At 42.9% G+C, this 24363-nt stretch overlaps 2 protein-coding genes across 3 annotated transcripts; one reads left to right on the top strand and one right to left on the bottom strand.

The window, feature by feature from the left end:
- Nucleotides 1–993: 993 nt before the first annotated feature.
- Nucleotides 994–6625, bottom strand: mtx3 (metaxin 3). 2 transcript variants are annotated; one of them, XM_056288630.1, is made up of 9 exons: nucleotides 6545–6625; nucleotides 5421–5490; nucleotides 5124–5200; nucleotides 4936–5028; nucleotides 4234–4416; nucleotides 4042–4118; nucleotides 3746–3903; nucleotides 3350–3438; nucleotides 994–3140 (listed from the first exon to the last, which is right to left on the bottom strand). In XM_056288630.1, exons 1-9 carry the CDS (start codon nucleotides 6623–6625, stop codon nucleotides 3045–3047), a joined length of 924 nt encoding a protein of 307 aa, XP_056144605.1. In that variant the 3' UTR covers nucleotides 994–3044. The 2 variants fall into 2 exon arrangements, with proteins under 2 accessions (XP_056144605.1, XP_056144598.1); XM_056288623.1 differs by lacking the exon at nucleotides 3350–3438.
- Nucleotides 6626–9996: 3371 nt separating this feature from the next.
- thbs4a (thrombospondin 4a) lies at nucleotides 9997–23249 on the top strand. Its single transcript, XM_056295261.1, is given in 24 exon segments — nucleotides 9997–10252; nucleotides 11385–11582; nucleotides 11817–12064; nucleotides 12327–12429; nucleotides 12560–12651; nucleotides 12874–12925; nucleotides 13030–13214; nucleotides 13345–13482; nucleotides 13661–13741; nucleotides 13840–13992; nucleotides 14389–14493; nucleotides 14614–14721; nucleotides 14885–15044; nucleotides 17959–18077; nucleotides 18164–18216; nucleotides 18300–18384; nucleotides 18632–18728; nucleotides 18907–19085; nucleotides 19238–19286; nucleotides 19504–19700; nucleotides 21292–21331; nucleotides 21334–21463; nucleotides 21575–21714; nucleotides 22731–23249. Coding segments are annotated over 24 exon segments (2847 nt in total). The 5' UTR covers nucleotides 9997–10167; the 3' UTR covers nucleotides 22781–23249.
- The last annotated feature ends 1114 nt before the right edge of the window (nucleotides 23250–24363 follow it).

Here is a 24363-nt window from a genome sequence, read left to right as displayed (position 1 = left end):
TGGTTCCCAATTCCATTTAAAGGTCCGTAAATGTTTTCCATACCGTGTCAAAAATCTATAATGTGGATAACCAGTGTTCAGCCAGATTTAGTCCTCATACCATTCCTCTGTGAGCGCAGGACAGTATCAATGATCTGCCCCGGATAGCAGACAGCAAGTGGTATAAAACCACTGGAGAAATGAAAATGCTTGTAGGACATGTCAAACAAACCTTATAAACGAGTCCCTCAGGGCCTAGGTCGGCTAGATAAATACTCTTTTCCCCCTCACAGTATTAGTGCAATAACAGCTGTCCTTAAATATGGCCTTTGCTGCAACACTGTACCTTTTGTAATGAACATTTGGCAGAGTTAGCCATACGATTTCCCAGAGATCACGGATATCATTTTCTTTTCTCAGAATTACGTGTTTTCCACACACTATTGCGTTTCCCCCACTCCCCTATCAGCGTCCCCCATTTCTTGTCAGTGAAAAGAGAGACAGAGGGGGAAGGAGGGGGAGAACAACTGAATAAAAAAAGGAAAGAGAGGAGCCATGCAAGTGCTGCTGGCTGGCCTCCATGTGGACCAAGATAAAGACATCAGACATTATGAAACAAGAGAATTAACAACAGACGCTTATGTGCTGTTCCATATCCTGCTACTAGACCAATTAAACACAGGGCCAAGAAGAGTGTGAGGAGGAGTCTGCGTCTCCTGTGGCATATGACTCGGACAATATCTGATGTCTGATGTCAAGTGTGCATCATTTCCTCCCAGTTTAAACACTTATTTTCCATGTCCTGGGCCAGAACCAAACAATCTGTCACACAATCAGAAAGACATGGCAGACAGCGGTGAAATCAGTTGTCTTTGGAAATGGAAAGACATCTGGCTTAAACCCACATCTTATTGCATTTGCTTGGTTGGAGGACGGAAGACAAATTTTCAACCACTTTTTGTGATAAATTAAAGACATAACTTATTTTATTCAAAAAAGAAGCAAGATCTGAGGTACGGTTTATTTATCATAATTGTATTGCAATGATATGAAAACAATTATTAAACATTTGAAGTATGAACAGCGATGGATAAGACAAAGAATTTCTGACAACATGACAGTCATAAAGAACCTTTGTTGGCATAATGGCAAGACAGCAGTACAAACCCCATGGCAGTCATAAGGCACACCGTACCCATGCTGTCCTAACATATATATGCTTATTTTCCAAGAATATACTGTAACTAACAACAAAAATCTCCCAATAATACCTTTCCCCCTACGTGCTTCAAAGGGAATGCATCCATAAAGTGAATTTGGGTCTTTTCCAATAGAGTCTCTAAGAGTTGTTACCAGTGACTTTTTAGTTTCAGACCAGGAGAAGAACCAGCACCAAAATTAAAAAATACCACAAAAACGCACAGCATGAATGCATGCATATGGATTTGACACATGTGAGCTAAGATCTGTGGGGGCATTAGGAAATGTGATAGCAAAACTGCAAACTGTAGCAGTTCATTTCACAGCCCCGTTAAAATATTGGCTGAAAAGACTGTAAAATAAAAGTGCAAAAGGCAGCTCATGAGCCATCCCCAAGTAGAAATGACGGCTCAGGTTATACAAGGCGACTGTTAAACAGACACAGCAAACGATGAAAAATTACTAAAGATATTTTACAAAGAATATTTCCCACTGTGGAGAAAAAAAGAACACTGACTGCACAAGATGAGTGGATTATAACTGGTAAAGCACCTCTTGCAAGTGCAGAGATAAAGATTGCAGAAAACAAATTCATGATGCTAATGGCAGTCCCTTTCTGTTTTTTTTTTTTATAGTATAGCTTTTAGTCCTTAAGATTCAGCATTCTTGATGTAAAGCATTTCAGGCCCTCTGATCACCTTGGTCTGTCAAGTAAAGAAAAGATTGCGAGAAAGCCGATCCGCACACACATTACACTGATTTACCCAAATAATGGAAATGACATTGATTGAATATGCATTGAATAATTAACTTGAAACGAAGTGTGAATGCATTAACAATTATGCAAGCCTTGGGAAAACCTAGTGAGTCGAAAAGAGCTGGAGGCAAAGAAAATTGAGGAATGATCAATTCCTAAGGATCTGACACGATCTATATAGCGTATATTATACTTGTTCAACAGACGTAATGAAGGATCTAGCCTTTGAAATGGAGCAGAACTTTTCTAAATCCCTCTTGAAAAAATAGCTCTAAACAAACATTTACAAACCAGATTAACATAAACTAACTATGCTGTTATCATGACAGTAGTTAACTGAGCTATAAGGCGATGGGACCTCATGCTTATAAATACCTACAAACTTGTAACTTTAAATAAACACTCTAGCCCTGTATGAATCTACCACAGTGACCTCATTACACAGACAATGATATAATCATGACACATCACATATGACAGCTTCCTACGGTGCAACAACTGCAGTGCAAAATCTACTGTTCGAAACAAACAGAAACACCCCATGGTTCATAAAATGTGAGTCCCGCAAAGAGAAAAAAAAAAAAAAAGAAAAGAAGGAAGGGGTTACAGGAAATTAGGACAACTGACGTACTAAAAAGGTCTGTATAGCATCATAATAGGGTGCCACTAATTTCTCCTGCTGGGCTTTTCATTTCCTTCGGCTTTCCTTTGAACTTTCTGGGGCCGTCTCATTTAGCACCACTTCACAGCATTCCTTCTTTAACCACATACATGCGCTGAGCCAATTCCAAACCTTCCACATGTACTTTCATTTTGTTTCCGAACACACATCTTTGAAATCTATCATCATTACCTTTGATGGCTAAAACTTAGATGGTAGACACTTGGTATAATAAGTCCGTTAGCTGTAATTATTACGTTTTACATGTTTCATTTCAGTCATTATACAAATGGATGGTATATTTCAGACCATCAAACTTTCCAATCCAGGGCATAGGTCTTGGGTACCTGTCTGGGTCAGATTTAGGACAGCACATCTTTCTTTCACAGAGAGGTCCCTCTCCATTCCTAAGGCTGAACTTGGGGTTCTTGGGTCAGGGTCAGGGGATTAGGCAGAGGTAGAGCTCCTCTCATCAGCGAGGCTGGGTTTGGGGTCTGGTCTACGGGGTTTGTGCTGAGGGCTACCACGAAGGTTGTCATCCATCTGCAGGACAAAAGATAAACTTTTTGTGATCCGCACAACGACAAGCACATACATGATCGGAAAATAACAAACTCAAATAAGTAATTCCATACAGGCACTGTTAGCACTGTCTGCAGAGCTGAGGCCCTGTACTTCTCTAGTATGCAGCAATAATTATTAAATGCAGCCACAAACTCATGCAAGAAGGGGAAAAAGGTAAGCAGAAGCACCTTTTCAATCAAGTTGGACTCTTTGTTTACAAGTTGTGTTAGTTTCTGTAGATTGGCATCCACTGTTTCCTGAATTGGTAGCTGAGAACCTGAAGAAAGAAGAAGCAAGAGTCTCTCAGAGAATAAAGGAGATGAAGGATAGTATTCCGTGGGACAGGAATTGAGGTTAGGTCACAGTACCAAAGAGGAAAAAAAGAACCAGAAAATGCTCTTTTATCAGATAGCGAAAGAAAGAATAGTGGTGAGAGTAAGGGGAAAAAAACTCCGAAAATGTTTAGCTAGGTACACTTGCAAGAGCGTGTTTCTCCAATGGTTTTGTGTGTGCAGATTAGGGGAAGATATGAGGGGAAAGCTGCCAGAGTTTTGAGTATTTCAGATGTGTGAGGAAAGACTTACCAAGATGGCCAGAGCTGAAATGTACAGCAAGGATGTTGTCACAGAAGCTGGTGAGGTTAGCCAGCTGTCTGAGATGATTCTGCAGGGGACTACTAGGGAGTGCAGCCTTGTGGAGTGGAGCCACAAAACCAAACACAAAAGCATCCAGACTAGCTGGCCTAAAACCAACCATTCCCGTATTCAAGTGAACATTCACACAGATTCACATGAAGAGAAAAGTAATAATGGGCAATTGTAAGATATCAATATCAAGGGGACAGCTGGATATTCAATACAGGCAGACAGAAAGAACTTACGAGTTGCCAAAGAAGTAGTTTGCTGTTCCCAGCCTGTGGGAAAGGAGATTCAAGCACTCCTTAGCATCACTGTAGATCTACGGAAGACCAATGAATTGTGAAAATAAAATAAAGATATTAAAAAGACAACATGAAACTCTAAACTCAGACAAAAAGTAAATATTGTGGGTGCAAATGCACATCAGTGTTTACCTTTCCCTCCACCTCACTGATTGTGTGTAGGGGAGACTCTCCCTTGGTCAGCAGGATACGGGAGAGGGCTGTGTTGGCATGGCAACGAGGCACCAGGAAATTGAGAGGGAACGGTGAGCGTGACGCAAACCATGGCCGCGTCAGATTGGCGTAGTTCTCCGCATCCACCCAGAATGTATGTAGCTGTCAAACAAAAGAGGAAAGAAAGAAGAAAGCCACTTTATTTTGTCATTGTATTGTTACAACGAATTGTATTTTTACAATGAATTTGTCTTCTGCATTTAACCCAGCCTATTGTATAGGAGCAGTGGGCAGCTGCAGCACCCGGGGACCAACTCCAGTTCTTCTTTCCATTGCCTTGGTCAGGGATACAGGAGTATTAACCCTAATCTGCATGTCTTTTTGATGGTGGGAGGAAACTGGAGCACCCAGAGGAAAGCCACGCAGACACAAGAACATACAAACTCCACACAGAAAGAACCTGGGACAGCCTGGGGTTCGAACTCAGGACCTTCTTGCTGTGAGGCAACAGTGCTAACCACTGGGCCATTGTGCTGCCCGAAAGGAAGCACAGACTTGCCATCAACAACCCAGGGATATTGGCAACACCTTAAATGTGCTGTTCCATATCCTGCTACTACACCTATAGAGGGACAGCTTTTCTTCTCAGGAAATGTGTAGAAAGGTGATCCTAGTTCTTACTAGAGCTGGCCGCAACTTCTCCTCCAGCAGAGCAATGTAAGCCATGGTGTCTGCTCCTTGTCTGGCTGTCAGCTCATAGTCAGCATTGAATCTCTGAAAGAAGAAAACCCTAACTGATTCTGTTCAATGTTTATGACAAGATAAAGAGTGGATCTTGGGCACTGAGCAGACTTGGCATCAAGACTTACATGTTTTCTCAGGAAGTTGAGAATCCGTGTAGCCTCTGTTACCGTGGACTCTCCACACACCAGCTCTGGAACAGTAGCTACATGACAGATGGAAAAGAGGAAGACATTATTTAAGTTGGGTGGATCCTCTGCATAACTTCGTTTGAAATGTCTTTTAACTTATCTGTCTGATTCATAGCACTTAACATTGATTAATGTAGTGATACACAGATTGACTCATCTCATTCTAATTTGCCTCACTTGGCAATCCAGTCATATGAAGGTAAAGCTAGGTGTTTAGAGGAAGCTGCAGTTTACCAGTTAAAGTTCTCCATGTCCAGTCTATAGGAGAAACGTCAACCTTCGCTCCAGAGAACTTGGCATATGCCTGGAAGAAAAAAAACAAAACCCAAAAGAGTTAATTTAGAACAAGAAAACCAGTGGGCCATTCTGTACAATAGCTGATGCAGTTGTAGTATGGGACAAGAGGCGTTGCGATATAATATCATAAAACAATTTCAAATTAGTAAATTTCAAACAAAACAATTATCAGGATATCCATCCTAAGACATGGCTGAACGCTAACTGCGTTCAAAGCGCCGTAAGTAATTTGTTTGGCATTGGTACTGGGGACCATTTTGATTAGTGTTCATACAAAGACAGTTCCTCTACAGACTGAGACAACAGCAATGAACAGGAAAGTCAGAGCAGAATTCAGAGATAGAGGATTTCATCTATTGTCTTTTATTGAATCTACCTCTTTCTCACTGTGGGAACGTAAAGTCCTTCGAGACTGTGACACGGATATGCGGCTACACAAATCAACTTCATTTGGCACTTTACCTAAGACAGCAGGGTGCATGTACGTATCTTAGCAAGAAAGTGTCCAGGTGTCACCTTGTGGGGAGAGATGCAATTGCACGGTGTCCTGATGTCGAGCCACTGAGCAGACATACAAAACGAGCCCGTGATATGCAGCCAAGTCAGCAGACATTATTTTTCTCAGTCAGGCTGTAAATAGCTCAGCTACGACAGTGGTCACCCAGCAAGGAGGAGCTAACAAATCAACGTAAATCAATATGTGACATGCTGACCTTGAAGTGTTTGAAACGAGGATCATTTTTGTCAACATGCACCACATGGAGGACGGCGGCATGCCAACAACACACGTACACAGCAGTTAAGATGTTTTTGCGTCAAGACGAGACAACAAAACTCAAACCTAAACGCTCTTCTTGTTTTGCGAATGTGCCGCCAGTTTACCTCAGCAACTACACAATTAGAAAAGTACACTGGCTAGCATGAAAGCTAACCACCGATGTCAACCAACGCACTTTTATCATCGCATGAGGGGGGAAATCGCTTCAAAGCAAAGCTAGAAATGGTCATTAGATATATTTTTTTTAATTTTATTTTGTTGTCTAACTTCACTGAAGAGTTACCAGAACAATGAGAGACTCAGTCTGGACAGAAGGTAATCCCCAATCGCCTCCCCAGCAATTCAGCTGCATGGGAGCCGCCATGTTTTGTTACACGGATGAACTGGCTGTCATATGAGAGGCTGACGTAGGGACGTGTTGAACAGAACAGAACAGAATAGAATGAAATAGTCTAGAACGGAATAGACTAGAATAGAATAGAATGTCTCCTTTATTTAAACAGGGAGTGCCACTGAACGCAAGCTCTCATTTACAAGGACGCCGTGATTGCAGTACATCTAAAAGCACACGGGAACTGCAGTAAACATCAACAGATTGCACAACAAACAGGCCAAAGACATCAACATAAGAGACAACATCAATTCAAAGAAAACACATGCATTCACACTGCTCTATGTCAGTCAAAAGAAATTCACGTTTATTAAAAGGGACTAGCTTTCATCTAATTTTAATCTTTAATCCAATTTTACAATCTTCTGCAGAATGCTCCACTTGTGTACAGCATTGCGCATAAAAGCCAGTTTCCAAATCTCAGTGTTAACGTGATGATTTCCGAGGGCCAAACAATCTTGGGGCCTGGTGCAGTGTGAACATGATCTACCGTTTAAAAAAAACAAACATGCAAGATACTCGGGCAGTTTCCCAAGAAGTGCTTTGTAAATAAATAGCACGGATGCAGTGCCGTTCTCTTCTCACTGCCAACGACTGCCACCAGACTTCCTCGTATAGTGTACAAGCATGCGTCCCAAAGCCAACCCTGGTTATGAACCCAAGGGCAGAATGATAGACTGCATCCAGAGTTTTAAGAGTAGAGGAAAGACGGTGCATATAAATTACATCGCCATAGTCAATGACGGATAAACAGGTTGACAGAACAATGTGCTTTCTGCAATTCTGGGTAATGCATGCCTTATTTCTATAGAAATAATGCTAGTTTTACTTTTAAGGACTTAGTCAGTTCATTAATATGTTTTTTGAAGTACAGATTGTCATCAAGCCTGAAACCAAAGTATTTATAGGAGGATACTCTTTCAATTGGTGTCACATTAGGAGTAGTAATATTCACTTCAGTGGAAGTGTTGGTCGGTGTTCTAGAAAACAGCATGCGTTTTGTTTTACCCGAGTTTAACTGTGATTTAAGCTCAATCAACGTTTGCGGTGTACAACACAGAAACCAAAATACAAGTTTTGAACCGCCTGGCCAACAGACGGCGCTGTTGTATACATAATGGCGTCGTGCAGATGAATTGTACCATATAGAACCGAGGAATAGAACAGAATAGCATAGACAAGAAGAGACTAGAACGGAATAGACCAGAGTAGAATTGCTATATATTTCCAAAACAAGCCACTTTGAAGCAGGATAAAAACTCATCTATCTTTCTATCTATCTATATAAATAAAACTTTGCTAAAAGATACACTTGATGGTAGGGAAAGTGCTAAACAAATAAGGAACAAAATAATTCAGTGAGACAAGTAAATTCTTTATGAGACAGTACAAGCCTGTTTCATGCCATAAGCAATCAGCTGATGATTGCCTATGGCATGAAACAGGCTTGTACTGTCTCATAAAGAATTTACTTGACTCACTAGATTTTATATATATATAGATATAGATATAGATTTTTTTGTCCTTATTTGTTGAGCACTACCCCTACCGTTGAGTGTTTCTATTTATTATATTTTCCCTACATCTATCTTAATATATATGCCACTAGTACACTGCAAATAACATACTGTTACTGATATACTATAATATACTATAGCCAACTAATATGCTTTACTAATACTATGATATCATGATATTATACCATTAAATTATACTTACTAATTCTATGTATAAATGTAATATAATATATACGCATATACATTCCATAGCAAAGGCGAGGTATGGGAATGACCATGATCTCTCTTATCATTTTATTTCACCAATTCAACCCTACATAACCTAAATATGGGGCAATATTATTATAATTTCTATTTTAACCTCTGATTTAAAGTGTCTTTGAGTATTTAGAAAAACACTATACAAGGTTGATGTATTATTATCATTGTTGTTGTTATTGTTGTTATTAATAATAATATGAGTTAAAATTACCACTGATTCCCACCTCTCAGTTAGTGAGCTTTTGGACTGTTTAGACATAGAATATTGGGCATGCTGAGGACAGGGTGAGCAACTAACCTGTAAGTGAACATGTCCCTATGTGGAAGGAAATGTAAGTAGTCTGACGTACTTGGAAATGTTTAAAAAAAACATCGGGAATATTGTAGACATCTTTGATAGTCACATCTATGAAGGTAAGTGTTTGTTGAGAGTTTATGACATGATCATGTCTTTCAGTTGTCCTCAATACTAGTGTGATCGTATCCCAAGCTGCATAAATCCATGACATACAGCTCAGTTACACCATTGTAGTCTCTATCGTGGGACTGACAGTGAGCTTGCTGAAGACTACCAGGTGTTTGGGTCAGACAGAGCAGACAGGCAGACAGACTGATGGACAGCAATAATGCACTAAGGGATTATAAATGACTGCCTTTTGTCTTGCTCAGGCCAAGAGCTGAGATGTTGAAATGTTCTTGTGGGTAGCAAAGGAAGCCTTGAGATGAGTACCAGACGTCCAATATGAAACGTTTCCAGGGTTAAAGTCTGTCCCAAATTCCAACTGGACCTCTCCCTCCCCCCTTCAACTACAGATTTTCCAACAGATGGAGCTGAGATCACAAAACATTTCTTTAGCTTGTGGACTAAATGAAATGATATCAAATTGAAAACAAAATATTTGATGCACATTTTAAGATTTCTACCCACAAATAGGACTCTGGTTTTCTTCTCTTCGGCATCTCAGCAGATGCCAAAAGATAAGACGGCAAGTCTCTGAAAACAACCTAATTTATGGTAGAACACCGTATCAATTTTGACTGTTCCCCAAAAGGTTCTGAAAAATATGGACCATAGATTGACTCGTTGTGACATAACATGCATTTTTCTATCGTATTTAAAAAATACACCTCTGATGTAGGGTACTCAAATTATTTACTGCAATGAACAATATGTATATATATATTCAAAATTATGTATTTCATGTTACATACATCCTGTCCTTATATCAGGAGCACTGACAAAAGTTTTGAGAGTCAAATTTAAGAAATATGCTTTGAAGGTCTGGTTCTGGATTCGGGGGAGATGGGGCTATCTATCCCTCTGGTTACATATTGGTTATGAATTTTAACAGCACTGCAGCACACTAAAACATTAATTGACGAGGCTGGCACATGCAAGCCTTTGATGCTCCCTCTGATCAGCCTACATGGTGGGGGGACCCTCCCCTGTAATTCTGCCTGTGCTGTGCCACTCGGTCAGAAGAAGCCCAGAGCAGGACACTCCCCTCAGCTTTAAAAGTCCTGCCTGTAGCCACAAAATATAATATCACCTCAGCTGGGATTTTGCTCTGACAACATTACTCTGTCCATCACCCTATGAGACCACATGAACTCGGATACATGTTTGGTTTCTGGTTAGTTTATGACAGTGACTAATCCTCATTTGGCTCTTTCTTCAGTATCAGGGGCTATCCTGCAAAGGTTTAATTTAGGACTGGGATATTCTCCTAAACACTGATGATGGGGCTGTGGTCCAAATCCATGGTTTTGCTCTCTCTGGTGTTGCAGCAGCTAGCTCTTACTGTCAACGCTCAGGGTATCGGTAAGTCGTGGCCCGTACCTATCCACCCATGCTCAGCTCTAAGACTTCATTTTAAATGTGTTTGTCTGTTTGTGAGTACTACACATAGCAAACCTCTCTGTAGGCGAATGTAACCCTGTAATATGTCAATTTAATCAAACTTCCTTTTTCTGAACGGCTTTTAATCATTATTACTTATCCATATATTAAGCAGTAACCAGGTTCTATGATAACTTTTCTTCACTGCTGCATACAGTCATTTTAATTCGGGTTGGCCATTTGTTCAATTGACTTTGAGTGGGACTATCAGAATAATATTTATTGGGAAGTACTTTCTGAGTTGGAGGATGTGCCCCAAGTAAGACAGGTTTTTGATGGAAAAATGATACTGATTGCTTTTGGAGATGTTTGTGTGATTTAATTTGCCTCATATCAACACATAATTTTTTCCCCTGCTCTCTCATGTCATTTTGTATTGCATGTGGATTTCCATTATTATTTGTGTGTGTGTGTGTGTGTGTGTGTGTGTGTGTGTGTGTGTGTGTGTCTGCGTGCATGCATGCATATATGTACGTGTGTGTGTTTGTGTGTGCGTGCATGCATGCATACGTGCGTGTGTGTGTTTGTGTGTGTGTGTGTGTGCATGTGTGTGTGTGTGTAATGGATGAAGTGAGGTAGTAAGTTTGTTCCAATGGAAAGAGTTTACTGCTGGTCTTTCCTGCAACTCCAGTCTGCCACCCTGTAAAACACAACAGGGGGCACACACACACACACACACACACACACACACACACACACACACACACACACACACACACACACTCACACACACACACACACAGAGTCATAGATGCACTCTAGCACATAATAAAGTAGTGTGGAGCACTGACTCAGCAGTAACAATCTATGGTGCATTGGTAGCCACAACCATTGAGGTACACACAAACTCACTTGCAACTCAATGAAAACTCAGCACCACTTGCAATTAATGGGGATTCAATGACGTCAGTTTGTTTACTTCCAATATTGCCAACTTCTGTGTGTGTGAAGGCTTGCTATATATGCACTGCCATTCTCTGTGCTGAGTGAGTGAGTGTCACAATAAGTGATGAAAACATGACTAACAGGTATTATAAATCTTCTCTCGTTTTAGTCTATGACCTGCTGGTGTCTCCAGATTGCCTGCCAGACCTGCTCCAAGGCAGCCTGAAGAATAAAGGGCGGGATGAAGCTTTCCTCCTCTCCTCCTTCAGAATCACAAACAAGGCACCCACCTCCCTCTTCACTGTCACCAGTCCCAAAGATAACACCAAGTACCTGGAGCTCAGCGTGCAGGCCAAGCTCAACAAGGGTGATGATGCACATGACCGACGCACACTGCTCAGATACTACTGTACTGAGAAACGACAGAAACGCATTATAACGTCAGCCATCTGGCTAAACTGATTAATCTTGAATCCTTTCTCCCTGGGCCCCTTGTCTTTCACTTTTGCCTCTCTTTGTCTCTCTCTTTCACTCTGTCTCTCCTCAATCTGCCTCTTCCATCTTCCATTCTGTTTCCCTTTGTCTCTGTCCTCTACAATAGTCACTTTGCGTTACCAGAAGACCGACGGCAGATTTGGGACCACCAGTTTTAACCATGCCTCCCTGGCAGATGGTAGAGAGCACCACGTGATGATGCATGCCACTGGCCTCCAACATGGCCCACCTCGCCTTAACATATATATAGACTGTATGTTGGCACACTCTTTGAATGAACTGCCTGCTGCATTTGGGTCTCTGCCACCTGGTCCAAACAAAGTGGCACTGAGGACCTTGCAGCCAACTGGACAGGTGGATAAAAGTTTTTTAGTTACCTACCCTGTGGAGGAGAGAGATACTGCTGTAGTGCATATTGCTGCACAGCTGTATGGAGATGCAATAGAGTAAGGCAAATGCATTTCCATTTTGCTTATTTTCAATTGCTTACTGCAATATTGTATTTCTGTACAGCTGTAAAGAAATGCAGCACATGGGTGAATATGGGAGGGATTAAGGGAGCAGTACAGTATTCCCCTTTAACCACATTTCTTCATTCTCTGTGTTCCTTTCCCAGTCTGAATTGACTGACTTGAAGCTGGTGATCGAGGACACTATAGACAATGTGGCCACTCTTCAGGACTGCAGCATGGAGCAAAGCGGATCTCTTCAGCTCCTAGGTGAGCAAAGGAGAGCTGTTGACATGAATATCTTTTCACATCCTAGTGCAAGAGAGCTGAAGCATGTCGAAGCATGGCTAGTCTTGGGGTTTTAACCTTTGCACCCCCCCACCCCGTTCCTCCGGCCCAGGTATCCAGAGAAGCAATGCAGTACAGGATCAGGTTTCCATGCTGGAGCTAAAGAAGCTGCTATCCGAGATGAAGGAGCTGCTCAACCAGCAGGTTACCTGTTCTTTGTCTCAATCCTCAACACGTGACACAGTCATCTTCCTATAATCACAAAGGCCTCATAGACCAAAATATTCTGGGGGGGAAATAGTGTAATTTAGTTATTAAAGGGAAAACATCACCATAGAGTGTTTTGACCTTAAGAGACAGCAAGATGCCCTATACCCTGTTTAACAAGTCTAAAATTCTGCCACTCTGTGCCCTTTTATGGTAAAGATCAAGGAGACCACCTTTTTGAGGAATACCATCTCAGAGTGCTTAGCCTGTGGTAAGCAATAACACACATGTCCATTTATCTAATGCTGATTTATAAATAACTGATAATGAGAGGTTTGTGATTCACTGAGGTATATCCGGATTACCTCTGCTCAGGTCTCAATGGCAGTCCAACTAGCACAGCCACAGAAGACCTCCGCCCTAGGCCTCTGACTCAGTGTGGTCCTCAGACCTGTTTCAGACAGGACATGTGCATCCCTTCGGAGACAGGGGGATTTCAGTGTGCTCCCTGTCCTGAGGGATATACTGGAGATGGTGTGCAGTGTGACGACGTAGACGAGGTACACATGTTTGAATCTGGCCGTACTTTTGTTTGTTTGGCTGTGCCAGTGTTAATCTAATCCAGCCACAGATTTCTCCTCCAGTTCTCATTTTTCCTCACATTCATCCCTGCTCTTTATTTAAATCCAGTGCCAGTTCAATCCCTGCTTCCCCGGTGTGCGGTGTGTGAACACTGCTCCTGGTTTCCGGTGTGAGAGTTGTCCGCTTGGATTCATCGGACCAGAGCTCAATGGAGTTGGGGTGGCCTTTGCCACATCACACAAACAGGTACAGCATTCCCATCAGTGGGACACAGCAGAGACAGTTAGATGAGTTAGATTTAGAAATCTCGCTCACTCACAACCCAGTGTTTGCATCTTGTTTTTTTCATTATTTGTTTTTGGGTTATTTCTTCTTATTTCTTCATATATAAAATCGTGGCTTTTCTCCACTGCTTTTTCTTCAGACATGTGAGGACATAGACGAGTGTCTGGGACCACCTGACAATGGAGGTTGCACTGCCAACTCTCACTGCCACAACACTGTGGTAAGAGTACCAGAACCACTACTGTATAACATTACTATCAGAATTTACTTTACCCTGAGACCAAAGTCTAAGGCTTAAATCTGGACTGTCTGCACTAGGGCTCATTCCATTGTGGGGGGTGTAAGACTGGCTTCACTGGGGATCAAGTGATGGGCTGCCAGGGTCAGAGGCTGTGCACCAATGGCCAAGCCAACCCCTGTGACCCCAACGCAGAATGTATAGTGGAGAGAGACGGCAGCATTAGCTGTGTGGTAAGATCTCGAAATAAATAAATAATTATAAATAATAATAACAATAATAATAATAACAATAAATAAATAAATAACAAAATAAAAATAAATAAATAAAAATAAATAGATAAATAAAAGAAATCAATAACTAAATAAAAGAAAATAATAATAAATAATAATAGATGAAAATGCTAAATAATAATCAATCAATTTGTGATAATGGGCTATACAAATAAAATTGACTTGACTTAACTTAATAATAAAGCTAATGTTGACCTTTTTATTCAACCTCATGCTCACCTCTCAGTCATGTAAGATGAATAGAATGTTTTATTTTTCTGCATGGCAAACTACATGATATGAATGTCCTACCACAGTAAGGTTCACCATGCTTTTAACACCCTTTGCATTTGTTAGTGTGGCATCGGCTGGGCAGGCAATGGCTATTTGTGTGGGCCAGACACAGATATCGATGCATATCCTGACATCAATCTCAAATGCGACGGCAACAGCTGCAATAAGGTGATCCTCTCTATTTTCCCACCAACAGTCTCACTGAATTTTCCTTATTATAAAGGAATTTTTGTGTGGCCCAGCATGTCCTAAAGTTTGTGTTTTTATGGTTTCCTGTGATGTTTCCAGGACAACTGTGTGTTTGTGCCTAACTCTGGCCAAGAGGATGCAGACAGGGATGGATTAGGCGACGCATGTGATGATGATGCAGACAGTGACGGCATTATTAACATAGAGGTGTGTAGCTCTCTTCCACATGTGATGACCTCTGCTGACCGCCATCACTGTCTCCTAGACGAAGTTCTCCCGGCCAGCCTTGGCATATGATAAACAGTATAGTCTTTCTCACTGAATATAACTCTCTCCATGTACTAATGTTAACCTCATTCGTCTGTCCCAGGATAACTGCTGGTTGGTCCCTAATTTAGACCAGACTAACAGTGACAAGGATCTCCATGGTGATGCCTGTGACAACTGCAAGCTGATAGAAAACCCCAAGCAGAGGGACACTGACAACGATGGGCTGGGAGATGAATGTGACGATGACATGGATGGAGATGGTATGTGTGTGCTTGCGTATGCGTGCCTGCATGTCTGTCTGTCTGCTTCTGCGTAGGCATGTTTGTGGGCATTGCACTATGGTGGAATCCCTAGTAAAGACTTGAAATCCTTTTAGAGTTTGTGAGATCTCGTATTGAGATGTTAAAGGTTGCATTTAGCATCTCATAGAAAGATATCAATAACCTGGATAAAATATATTAGACATATTCCTGAGTACTAAATGCAATCCATTATATTCATACAAATCCGTGTATTTGGGAAACAAGGTGCAGAAACATTTTTGTAACACAGTTTAAACACAATGGCCTACATGTGTGAGGTATCATTGTGTGGGAGATGTAGTAAATGGAGCATTAGCGCTTTTATTGCATCCGTTTAAGGTAGTAAAGGAACTTGTGAAACCAAATGGCTGAAAATGGTGAAACAGCCCATTCCCTCTATGGGGTTATCCAAGCCACAGACTATCCAGACTCATCTGTCTATACAGGTATAAGGTCTTAGACTGCTTTTCGTTTTTTCAACACTGGAAAGTAAGAATGTTTTCATTAGAGTGTTGAAACAGAGCCGTGCCTTATCTGTTAAAACATCCTCTTGTTCTTTTTTCTTTCTTTCTTTTTTCCTCCGTTCCAGTTCACGTCCTCTACCAGTTAGATCACTTGTTTTTAGGGGAATGGCAGTTGCATCAACCAAAGCCTCATAAAGCCTTTTAAAACCCCACAAGAAAATAGGTGGTAAATGTTAAAATGTTCCAAGTGTACTATGATGATTTGCCTTGAATCATACTTGTGGCTTCACAAACTTTTCTCACATACTCAATTGCTAAATTGTCCATTTAGAAAATACTCATTAGTTCCACTGGAAAAACCGATTGCATAATGTGTGTGTGTGTGTGTGTGTGTGTGTGTGTGTGTGTGTGTGTGTGTGTGTGTGTGTGTGTGTGTGTGTGTGTGTGTGTGTGTGTGTGTGTGTGTGTGTGTGTGTGTGTTTTCCAGATTTTTCTATCCTAATAGGAACCAAATGTCCCCATCAGGCTAAAGAAAACTGAAACCACCTACCTTGTGGGGACTTTTTATGGGTCCCCATGAGGAAAAGGGTCTATTTTAGGGTTAGGATTTAGGTTTAGGGTTAAGGTTAGAATTAGGATTAGGTTAAGATTAGGGTAAGCGTTAAGGGTAGGTATGTAGTTGTGATGGTTAGGGTTAGGTTTAAGGGCTAGAGAATGTAGTCAATGAGGGGTCCCCACAAGTATAGGGTCACATGGTGTGTGTGTGTGGGGGGGGGTGTACCATGTTTTACTATCCAAATGAGAACCAAATGTCCCCATTAGGATAGAAAAACCAGAAACCACCTACCTTGTGGGGCCATTTTATAGGGCCCCACAAGTAAAAGGGTCTATTCTAGGGTTAGGACTTGGTTTTAGGGTTAAGGTACAGCCCCAGCAACCCTCAAGAATATCTTGGTTGGCTGCAAGACCAGCCTTACCCAAGGCAGATACACCTGGCGACACAATCAGGTGCTCAGGTGCTTGGCAGCTGAACTCGATTGCAAGAGGGTTTCCATCAATGCCCAACCCTTCAACAACCAGGAAGGGCCCCGGCGTTTCCCAGCTTTCATTCGAGAGGGGGATAAACTGAAGGCCAACCCTTCACTTCCCAACTTAGGCTCACTAAACTCAGCCAGGGATTGGGAAATGCGAGTGGACTTAGGCCAGAAGCTCATCTTCCCGACAGAGATCGCAACAACCACCTTGCGACCAGACCTCGTCCTCTGGTCCAACGCTAACCAGCTCGCTTACATCATTGAGCTCACAGTCCCCTGGGAGGATGCAGTCGATGAAGCGTACGAGCGTAAGAAGCTGCGGTACGCCAACCTAGCAGCCGAAGCAGAGGACAGAGGCTGGAAGGTGAAGGTGCGCCCTGTGGAGGTGGGTTGTAGGGGCTTTGTTGCCAGCTCCACAGCAAAACTCCTGAGGGAACTAGGAGTCAGGGGGCAGGCCCACAGGAGAGTGATCAAAGAGCTAGCCAACACTGCTGAGAGGACTAGCCACTGGATCTGGCTCAAAAGGAGAGACGCCGTCTGGGCTGCCAGGGTGAACAGCTAACCACAGGTCACACACCCAGGACCGATCAACCTGTGGTGGGCCTGCCTCAGCGGAGGGTGTCTTGTGATAAACGGCCGAAACACCCTGTGATGCTGAGGTACACAACTGATGATGTGTCCTGGTGGTGGCAATGTCACCTTGGCAGACATCTCCAGTTTGATCTCCACTGAATCTGTTGCAGTGCAAACACTAGGGATTTTAACAACCAGTCCCTTTTTTTTTTAATCAAGGGTTAGGTTAAGGTTAGGGTAAGGGTTGGGGTTAGGCGTATAGTTTGCGTGGTTAAGGTTAGGGTTAAGGGCTAGGAAATGAATGTAGTCAATGAGGGGGCCCCACAAGTATAGATTTGCGAGTGTGTGTGTGTGTGTGTGTGTGTGTGTGTGTGTGTGTGTGTGTGTGTGTGAGTGTGTGTGTGTGTGTGTCTGTGTGTCTGTGTGTCTGTGTGTGCATGTGTGTGTCTGTGTATGCATGTATGCACCTACGCATGTTTGCATGAGTTTGATGAAACATGTCCCTTAACTTGGTTGGGTCCTCAAGCTGATCGGATCATTTGGTTATGTCTTTAAGTCTAAATCTGGATCTTCAAGCACCCGGTCATGTCTGTCTCCAGTTTGAAATTATTTTTCCATGGTGTGTCTCTGCCAGGCATTGAAGCCCACTGGAAACTATTCGCCTTCTGTCTTAAACAAACACTGCTGACGCCGCTTCCAGAAAAATAGGCTGGGTTCGGTTACACTTTTGGATTTTACGGTCAACCCCATTATAGATGGCACAGAAGTTAAGGTTCTGAGGTGTTTATGTCATGTCCTCAGGCCTGAAAAATATCCTCGACAACTGCCCGCGTGTGCCAAATCTAGACCAGATGGACAGAGATAACGATGGGGTGGGAGATGCCTGTGATAGCTGCCCTGACATGGTCAACCCTAACCAGGTCAATTTCCACAAAACAACCAAAAAACGAAACGAAATATGTGACCATGACTCATAGTAACAGCATGTCTGTCTGTCCACCTGCAGTCTGACTCTGATGACGACCTGGTAGGAGACACCTGTGATGACAACATAGACAGGTAGAGTCCTCTGTAATGACCCAGGGTAGACAAATCTGGGTATCACTGTGCTGTTGTGACCATCCCTCCCTCCTTTTTGTCAGTGATGGGGACGGACACCAGAACACAAAGGACAACTGCCCCACGGTCATCAACTCTTCTCAGTTGGACACCGACAAGGATGGAAAGGTTTTCAATTTTCTCTCTCTCTCTCTCTTTCTCTCTCTCTCTCTCTCTCTCTCTCTCTCTCTCTCCTCTCTCTCTCTCTCTCTCTCTCTCTCTCTCTCTCTCTCTCTCTCTCTCTCTCTCTCTCTCTCTCTCTCTCTCTCTCTCTCTCTCTCTCTCTCTGTGTTTAGTTTCATCATTTTCCTGAAACTGACTGGACTAGGTGATTCTCTGCTTAAAGTACTTGAAATGTTTCACTTGATCCTGATAGGGCGATGAATGTGACGATGATGACGACAATGATGGCATTCTGGACACCACCGACAACTGCAGATTAGTCATCAATCCAGACCAGAAGGACGAAGATAGTTAGTGTCCTTTATTCTGTGTGTGTGTGTGTGTGTGTGTGTGTGTGTGTGTGTGTGTGTGTGTGTGTGTGTGTGTGTGTGTGTGTGTGTGTGTGTGTGTGGCGTGCATGTGTTTCTGGGTTCTGTATGTGCAAGACCACTGAAGCAGGCTTCTTTTGCTGTGTGGTTTGTGTTTTAGATGATGGCATTGGAGACATATGTACTGATGACTTTGATGATGACAAGGTGATTGACAGAATAGACAGCTGTCCAGAGAACGCTGAGATCACCCTGACTGACTTCAGAGCCTATCAGACAGTGGTGTTGGACCCAGAAGGCGATGCGCAAATAGACCCCAACTGGGTCGTCCTCAACCAGGTGACCATTAAGACTCTTAGCCGGGCTGCAGATAAAATAGCAGGGTATGCTGCTACAGTAAAGCTCTCTGATCATGGAAACCATGTAACAGACCTTCCACTGATGATACGTTTGTCTGCTATATAATCTCTTAATGCTCTCTCTCCCTTCAGGGTATGGAGATAGTTCAGACCATGAACTCCGACCCTGGTCTTGCTGTAGGTATGAACACAGAAACTTTTGCTGGATCTCCTTAATGCTTTAACAGCACTTTTGTTTCATCATTCATCGCTCTGTGGACTAATTCCAGCCCTGTGTCTTGTGTATAATTGCAGCATAAATAGACAAAAAGTCAGACAATCTGAACATTTCTTTTCGTTATTGTTCCACATCCTGTCAGCTCTGTTGCACATCTTTCTCCACCTTCTCCGACCCGCAGGCTACACAGCGTTTAGCGGGGTCGACTTTGAGGGGACCTTCCATGTGAATACGGTGACCGATGATGACTACACTGGCTTCATCTTTGGCTACCAGGACTCCTCCTCCTTCTATGTGGTGATGTGGAAGCAGACTGAGCAGACCTACTGGCAGGCCGTACCCTTCAGAGCCGTCGCCGAGCCTGGAATACAACTGAAGGTGTGTCTTTGTGTGTAAAGCGAGTGCTGCTGCTTCAAACAAGCATGACCTCATTTCATTAGACTGCTGAAAGAGTTCTCAGTCCTTGGAAAAATTGACAATTGCAACAAAACTGGAAGAAAAAAAAAACAGGGTTCAGGACAGGCATCTTATGTCCTTCCAAAGAATTGTTTATTTTGCTAACATGTTTCAGAGATGTAGGCTACCTCCTTCCTCACTGAACATGACATTGAACTACATAGGCAAAAGAGGACTAAAATCGATATCAGTTTATAATCAAACTGCATACGCAAAATGAGAAAACATACCTATATATCTATACAGAGCAAAATATGTCTATATTTAACCCTCTGCTGCACACATTTTGATTGTACATAATACAAATTATTCCACATCATTTCTTCGATCGTTCTGGGACATTTTATTGATAAAAGTTGCTTCTTTTTTTTACCCCCCCCCAGCGCATTTTTTTTCATTGTGCAACAATGGTGTCTTTGCCCCTCCATTATCGGGGTTCACTACAACTGTTAGCGGGGACACACGCACTGAAAACCGGCCTCGTGCCACTGTTCAGTGGCTCCACACTGCTCGAGCGCTGCCTGCAGCCACACATCGAGTGTCACTCCCCAGCGACCCGCTGCAGCAATCCAGCCTTCCTCATTCACTTCTAAAAGCAATTATTCTGTGCTGTGAAACAGAAGTGTACATTACACTTCTTGCACATCGCCTTGGGCGTTCCTGTGCACCCAGGAGCTCTGCATCTTTCCTTCTTGTCACACATTATTAGCCAGTGTGGTGTGAGGTAGTATTGTCCAAGCGGACGTCCTGGTGAGGGATGGGAGTCGTGGGCCCCTGCTTCCTCTTCCCCCTTGTTGCACAATGTTGTCCTGAGGCAACGAAATGAAAAAACTGAATTTCTGAACGTGCAAAATAAATAAACGTCATAAAACATGGCAAAAGGCTTCTCTACACCTTTATACGCGCACACATTTTTATTTAAATTTACAATTCATGTCATTTTAGATAAGATTACTAAAGCAAATAATCTTACCTTCTTCTCACACTATGTGCTCCTGTGACCATGTGTTAGAAAAGCAAGCTCCACCTTGAAGTGATGCTTGATATTGATTTCCACACCTTACTGGGCTGTGATTTGATACTTTTGCAGCCATTCGGGTTGGTTGCAATCGTTTCATGAAGCATGTACTGGACACGAGGCTTAAGGAAACTTTCCGTTACCCATGGGCTTTGCTGTGCAGTAGAGGGTTACACATTCACCTATTTAAACCCACAATACACAGTATATGCAATATCAATGGAAAAACCAAAAGTACAGATAATCATTTCTATTGATCAAAACCATGAATCGTCTTTCTAGTTCAATGCAGGGTAAGCCGTCCCCACACTCAGAGATTTATGAACATGCGCAATACCATCAAGCTGCTAAGCGTGTGTGTGTGTGTGTGTGTGTGTGTGTGTGTGTGTGTGTGTGTGTGTGTGTGTGTGTGTGTGTGTGTGTGTGTGTGTGTGTGTGTGTGTGTGTGTGTGTGTGTGTGTGTGTGTGTGTGGGTGTATCTTTCTTCTCCTACAGGCAGTAAAGTCTAACACAGGTCCCGGGGAGTATCTGAGGAACTCCTATGGCACACTGGAGACACCTCAGACCAAGTTCGTCTACTGTGGAAGGACCCTAGGAATGTTGGCTGGAAGGACAAGGTCTCCTATCGCTGGTACCTCCAACACAGACCTCAGGTTGGATACATCAGGTATACACACACACACACCACACACACACACACACACACACACACACACACACACACACACACACATTTACCAACTAACTCATAACTCATTTGTCCCATGCATGCACCCAGGGCACGGTTTTATGAAGGTTCGACCTTGGTAGCAGACTCCGGGGTGATAACTGATACCAGCATGAGGGGAGGGAGACTGGGCGTTTTCTGCTTCTCTCAGGAGAACATCATCTGGTCCAATCTGAAGTACCGTTGTAATGGTGAGTGTCTGTGCCCGGCATCCCAGCTAGCAGATCAAACTTGTTTGATGTTTCAAAAGGTTGTTACAGGGTTCTCACATGCCTGGGAAAAACCCGGCAAACCTGGCAATTTATAGAATATTTTTCCAGCCATGGAAAATACTTGGAATACTTGAAAAATAATATTGATCAAATGTCCTGAAAAAAATTATTCCAGTCACGGAAAATGGTAAAGTTAGGTTATAATAACACATTTTCACTGCTGAGATGGGATATTTTCTGGATAATATTAAGCTGTGGTGGAATATATGTGTCCTTGAGGTTTGGGGGTCATGTTCAGTGATGAGCTAAATGTTATACAGACCATCTAAAGACCGCTGAGGCTTCCATCCATCCATCCATCCAGTCATTGTCCAAAACCACTTATCTACTCAGGGTCACGGGGATGCTGGAGCCTATCCCAGCAGTCATTGGGCAGCAGGCGGGGAGACACCCTGGACAGGCTGCCAGGCCATCACACAGGCCAACACACACACACACACACACACACACACACACATTCATACCTAGGGACAATTTTAGTATGGCCAATTCACCTGACCTGCATGTCTTTGGACTGTGGGAGGAAACTGGAGCTCCCGGAGGAAACCCATACAGACACGGGGAGAACATGCAAACTCAACACAGAGGATGACCCGGGATGACCCTCAGGGTTGGACTACCCGGGAGCTCCAACTCAGGACCTTCTTTGCTGTGAGGCGACCGTGTTAACCACTGCGCCACCGTGCTGCCTCATCGAGGCGTCCACTGATAGTTGATACTGAATAACCTTCAATAGCAATGGCTGTCATGCACAGTCAAGCAAAACTCATGGAAAATATCCTTTCAAAGGCCTCAAAAAATGTTTTTTTCACATTTTTGTAAGAGAGGGAACTATTAATGCTTTAACATAGATCATATTCTCCTGATCAATTTAGCTGACCACTGAGCAAAGAGCGCATATTTCTGAGGTTTCTCTTCCTCTTTTCCACTCACAGACACAATTCCTGCTGACTACCAGGATTTCGCCGCCCAGAACATCGGCTGAACCCATGTTCCCATGGAGTAAAGACATAAATAGGAAGTAGGGATGTGGGAGAGTGATCAATGGAGAGGGCACTAACCTTAACTGAAAGAACAAAGGAGGAGAGGAGGTGACAGGCAGAAGAGGCAGAGAAATGTATGGGACAAGCTTTAAGGAGATGAACATGGGAAACAAAACCGAGGAATGACTTGACGAAGTAAATGGCCTTTGTTGGTTTCCTTACGTCATCAGTCTATGGACAGATATGCAGAGAGCAGCAGTAAAGCAGATTCCTAAGGGGCACATTCTTCGGGCATTATATTCTACCCCTGAATTCAGCATGCCTGAAGCCAGTACATTGTATACATGTACATGTGTATGCAACTTTCTTAGCACCTTTCATTACATATGCATCTTTTATGAAGATATGTAACTTTTTTTCATACTTGTGATATTCTTTCTAAATAATAAATACTGGGAGCATTTGGTGAAATGGCATTTTCAGTCTTGTTAGTTCTAACTGCTGATGTAATGTGGTACTTTAACGAGCCTCGTATAAATAATTGCTCTAGTTGGACTGCAGGGTCAGCTAGTAGCCGATTATGATCGGGATGCTGTAATTACAACATCCCGGGAGTTGGTAAGGGTTCAACGTCCAGCTCATGCCTTTCACTCCTGCAGGGGAGACACTTGCTGACACGGGAAATGCATCCATTTTCAAGTTAAATACGTTCCCCTTGCTGCTTCCTTTCTTGACTCAAGGGGAACCCCCAAAATGCAGACGAAACATGACACCCAAACAGAGGGATGCCATGTGTGCATCCAGCTTGGAGTGACATCAGACAAGTACAAATCCTTGGACAAGCAGCAGCAGTATAGATCTCAGTGTTTCAGTCATTAGAGGTGCTTTAAAGTTATTCAAAAGGCTATGTATGCTATTCTGGATTGAAATCTGTCAAGGTGATCTGAACTGGCTGAAGGGCATGTAGCTTTTTGGTTAACATTTTGAAATTTGTTAAGTTGTCAGTGTTAGATTTGCTGCCTTATCTGATAATGTGTATCGGTCACTCATCCATCCACAGTCCTCCACCCAGTTACTATGACGGCTTACACCGGACATGGAGAAGAGGGTTGCAAGGGGCTGTTCTGCCTTTAACAATTACATTTACCATTCCCTTCCCTCACACACTCCCCCTGGTGGCGAAGGGCTTACTCGTCACTACGTCCAACATCACTAGAGGGTCCCCACGAGGGACGAGTAAGTGCTACATTAGAAGTGAATGCAACCAGGGGCTTGAACCCAAGTTCACCAAGCTACCCTCTGTCCAAGAGCTAGCTCTCATAATGAAGGAAAACCAACTCAGCAAATACACAGAGAAAAGACTGTTCAAGTAGTTTTATTGAAAGCGTATGGATAACTTTAACCAACAGTACTTAATGAGACACAGACACCACATGCATTCATTCTAGTGGTCACAGTACTTCATTCAGTCGTGGCAGTGTGCGGCCTTCGCTGTGGCTCCCAACAGACAATCTAAAAACATTTTCTAGTTAGACATCAAAGCTGCTGAACATTTTTTTTTCCTGCACTCAGAATTAATAAAATG

The sequence above is a fragment of the Lampris incognitus genome, chromosome 1 (assembly GCF_029633865.1).
Source record: "Lampris incognitus isolate fLamInc1 chromosome 1, fLamInc1.hap2, whole genome shotgun sequence".
Taxonomy (NCBI): Eukaryota; Metazoa; Chordata; class Actinopteri; order Lampriformes; family Lampridae; genus Lampris; species Lampris incognitus.
Note: the sequence above shows the minus strand (reverse complement) of the source record. Positions and strands in the feature narration are given on the sequence as shown.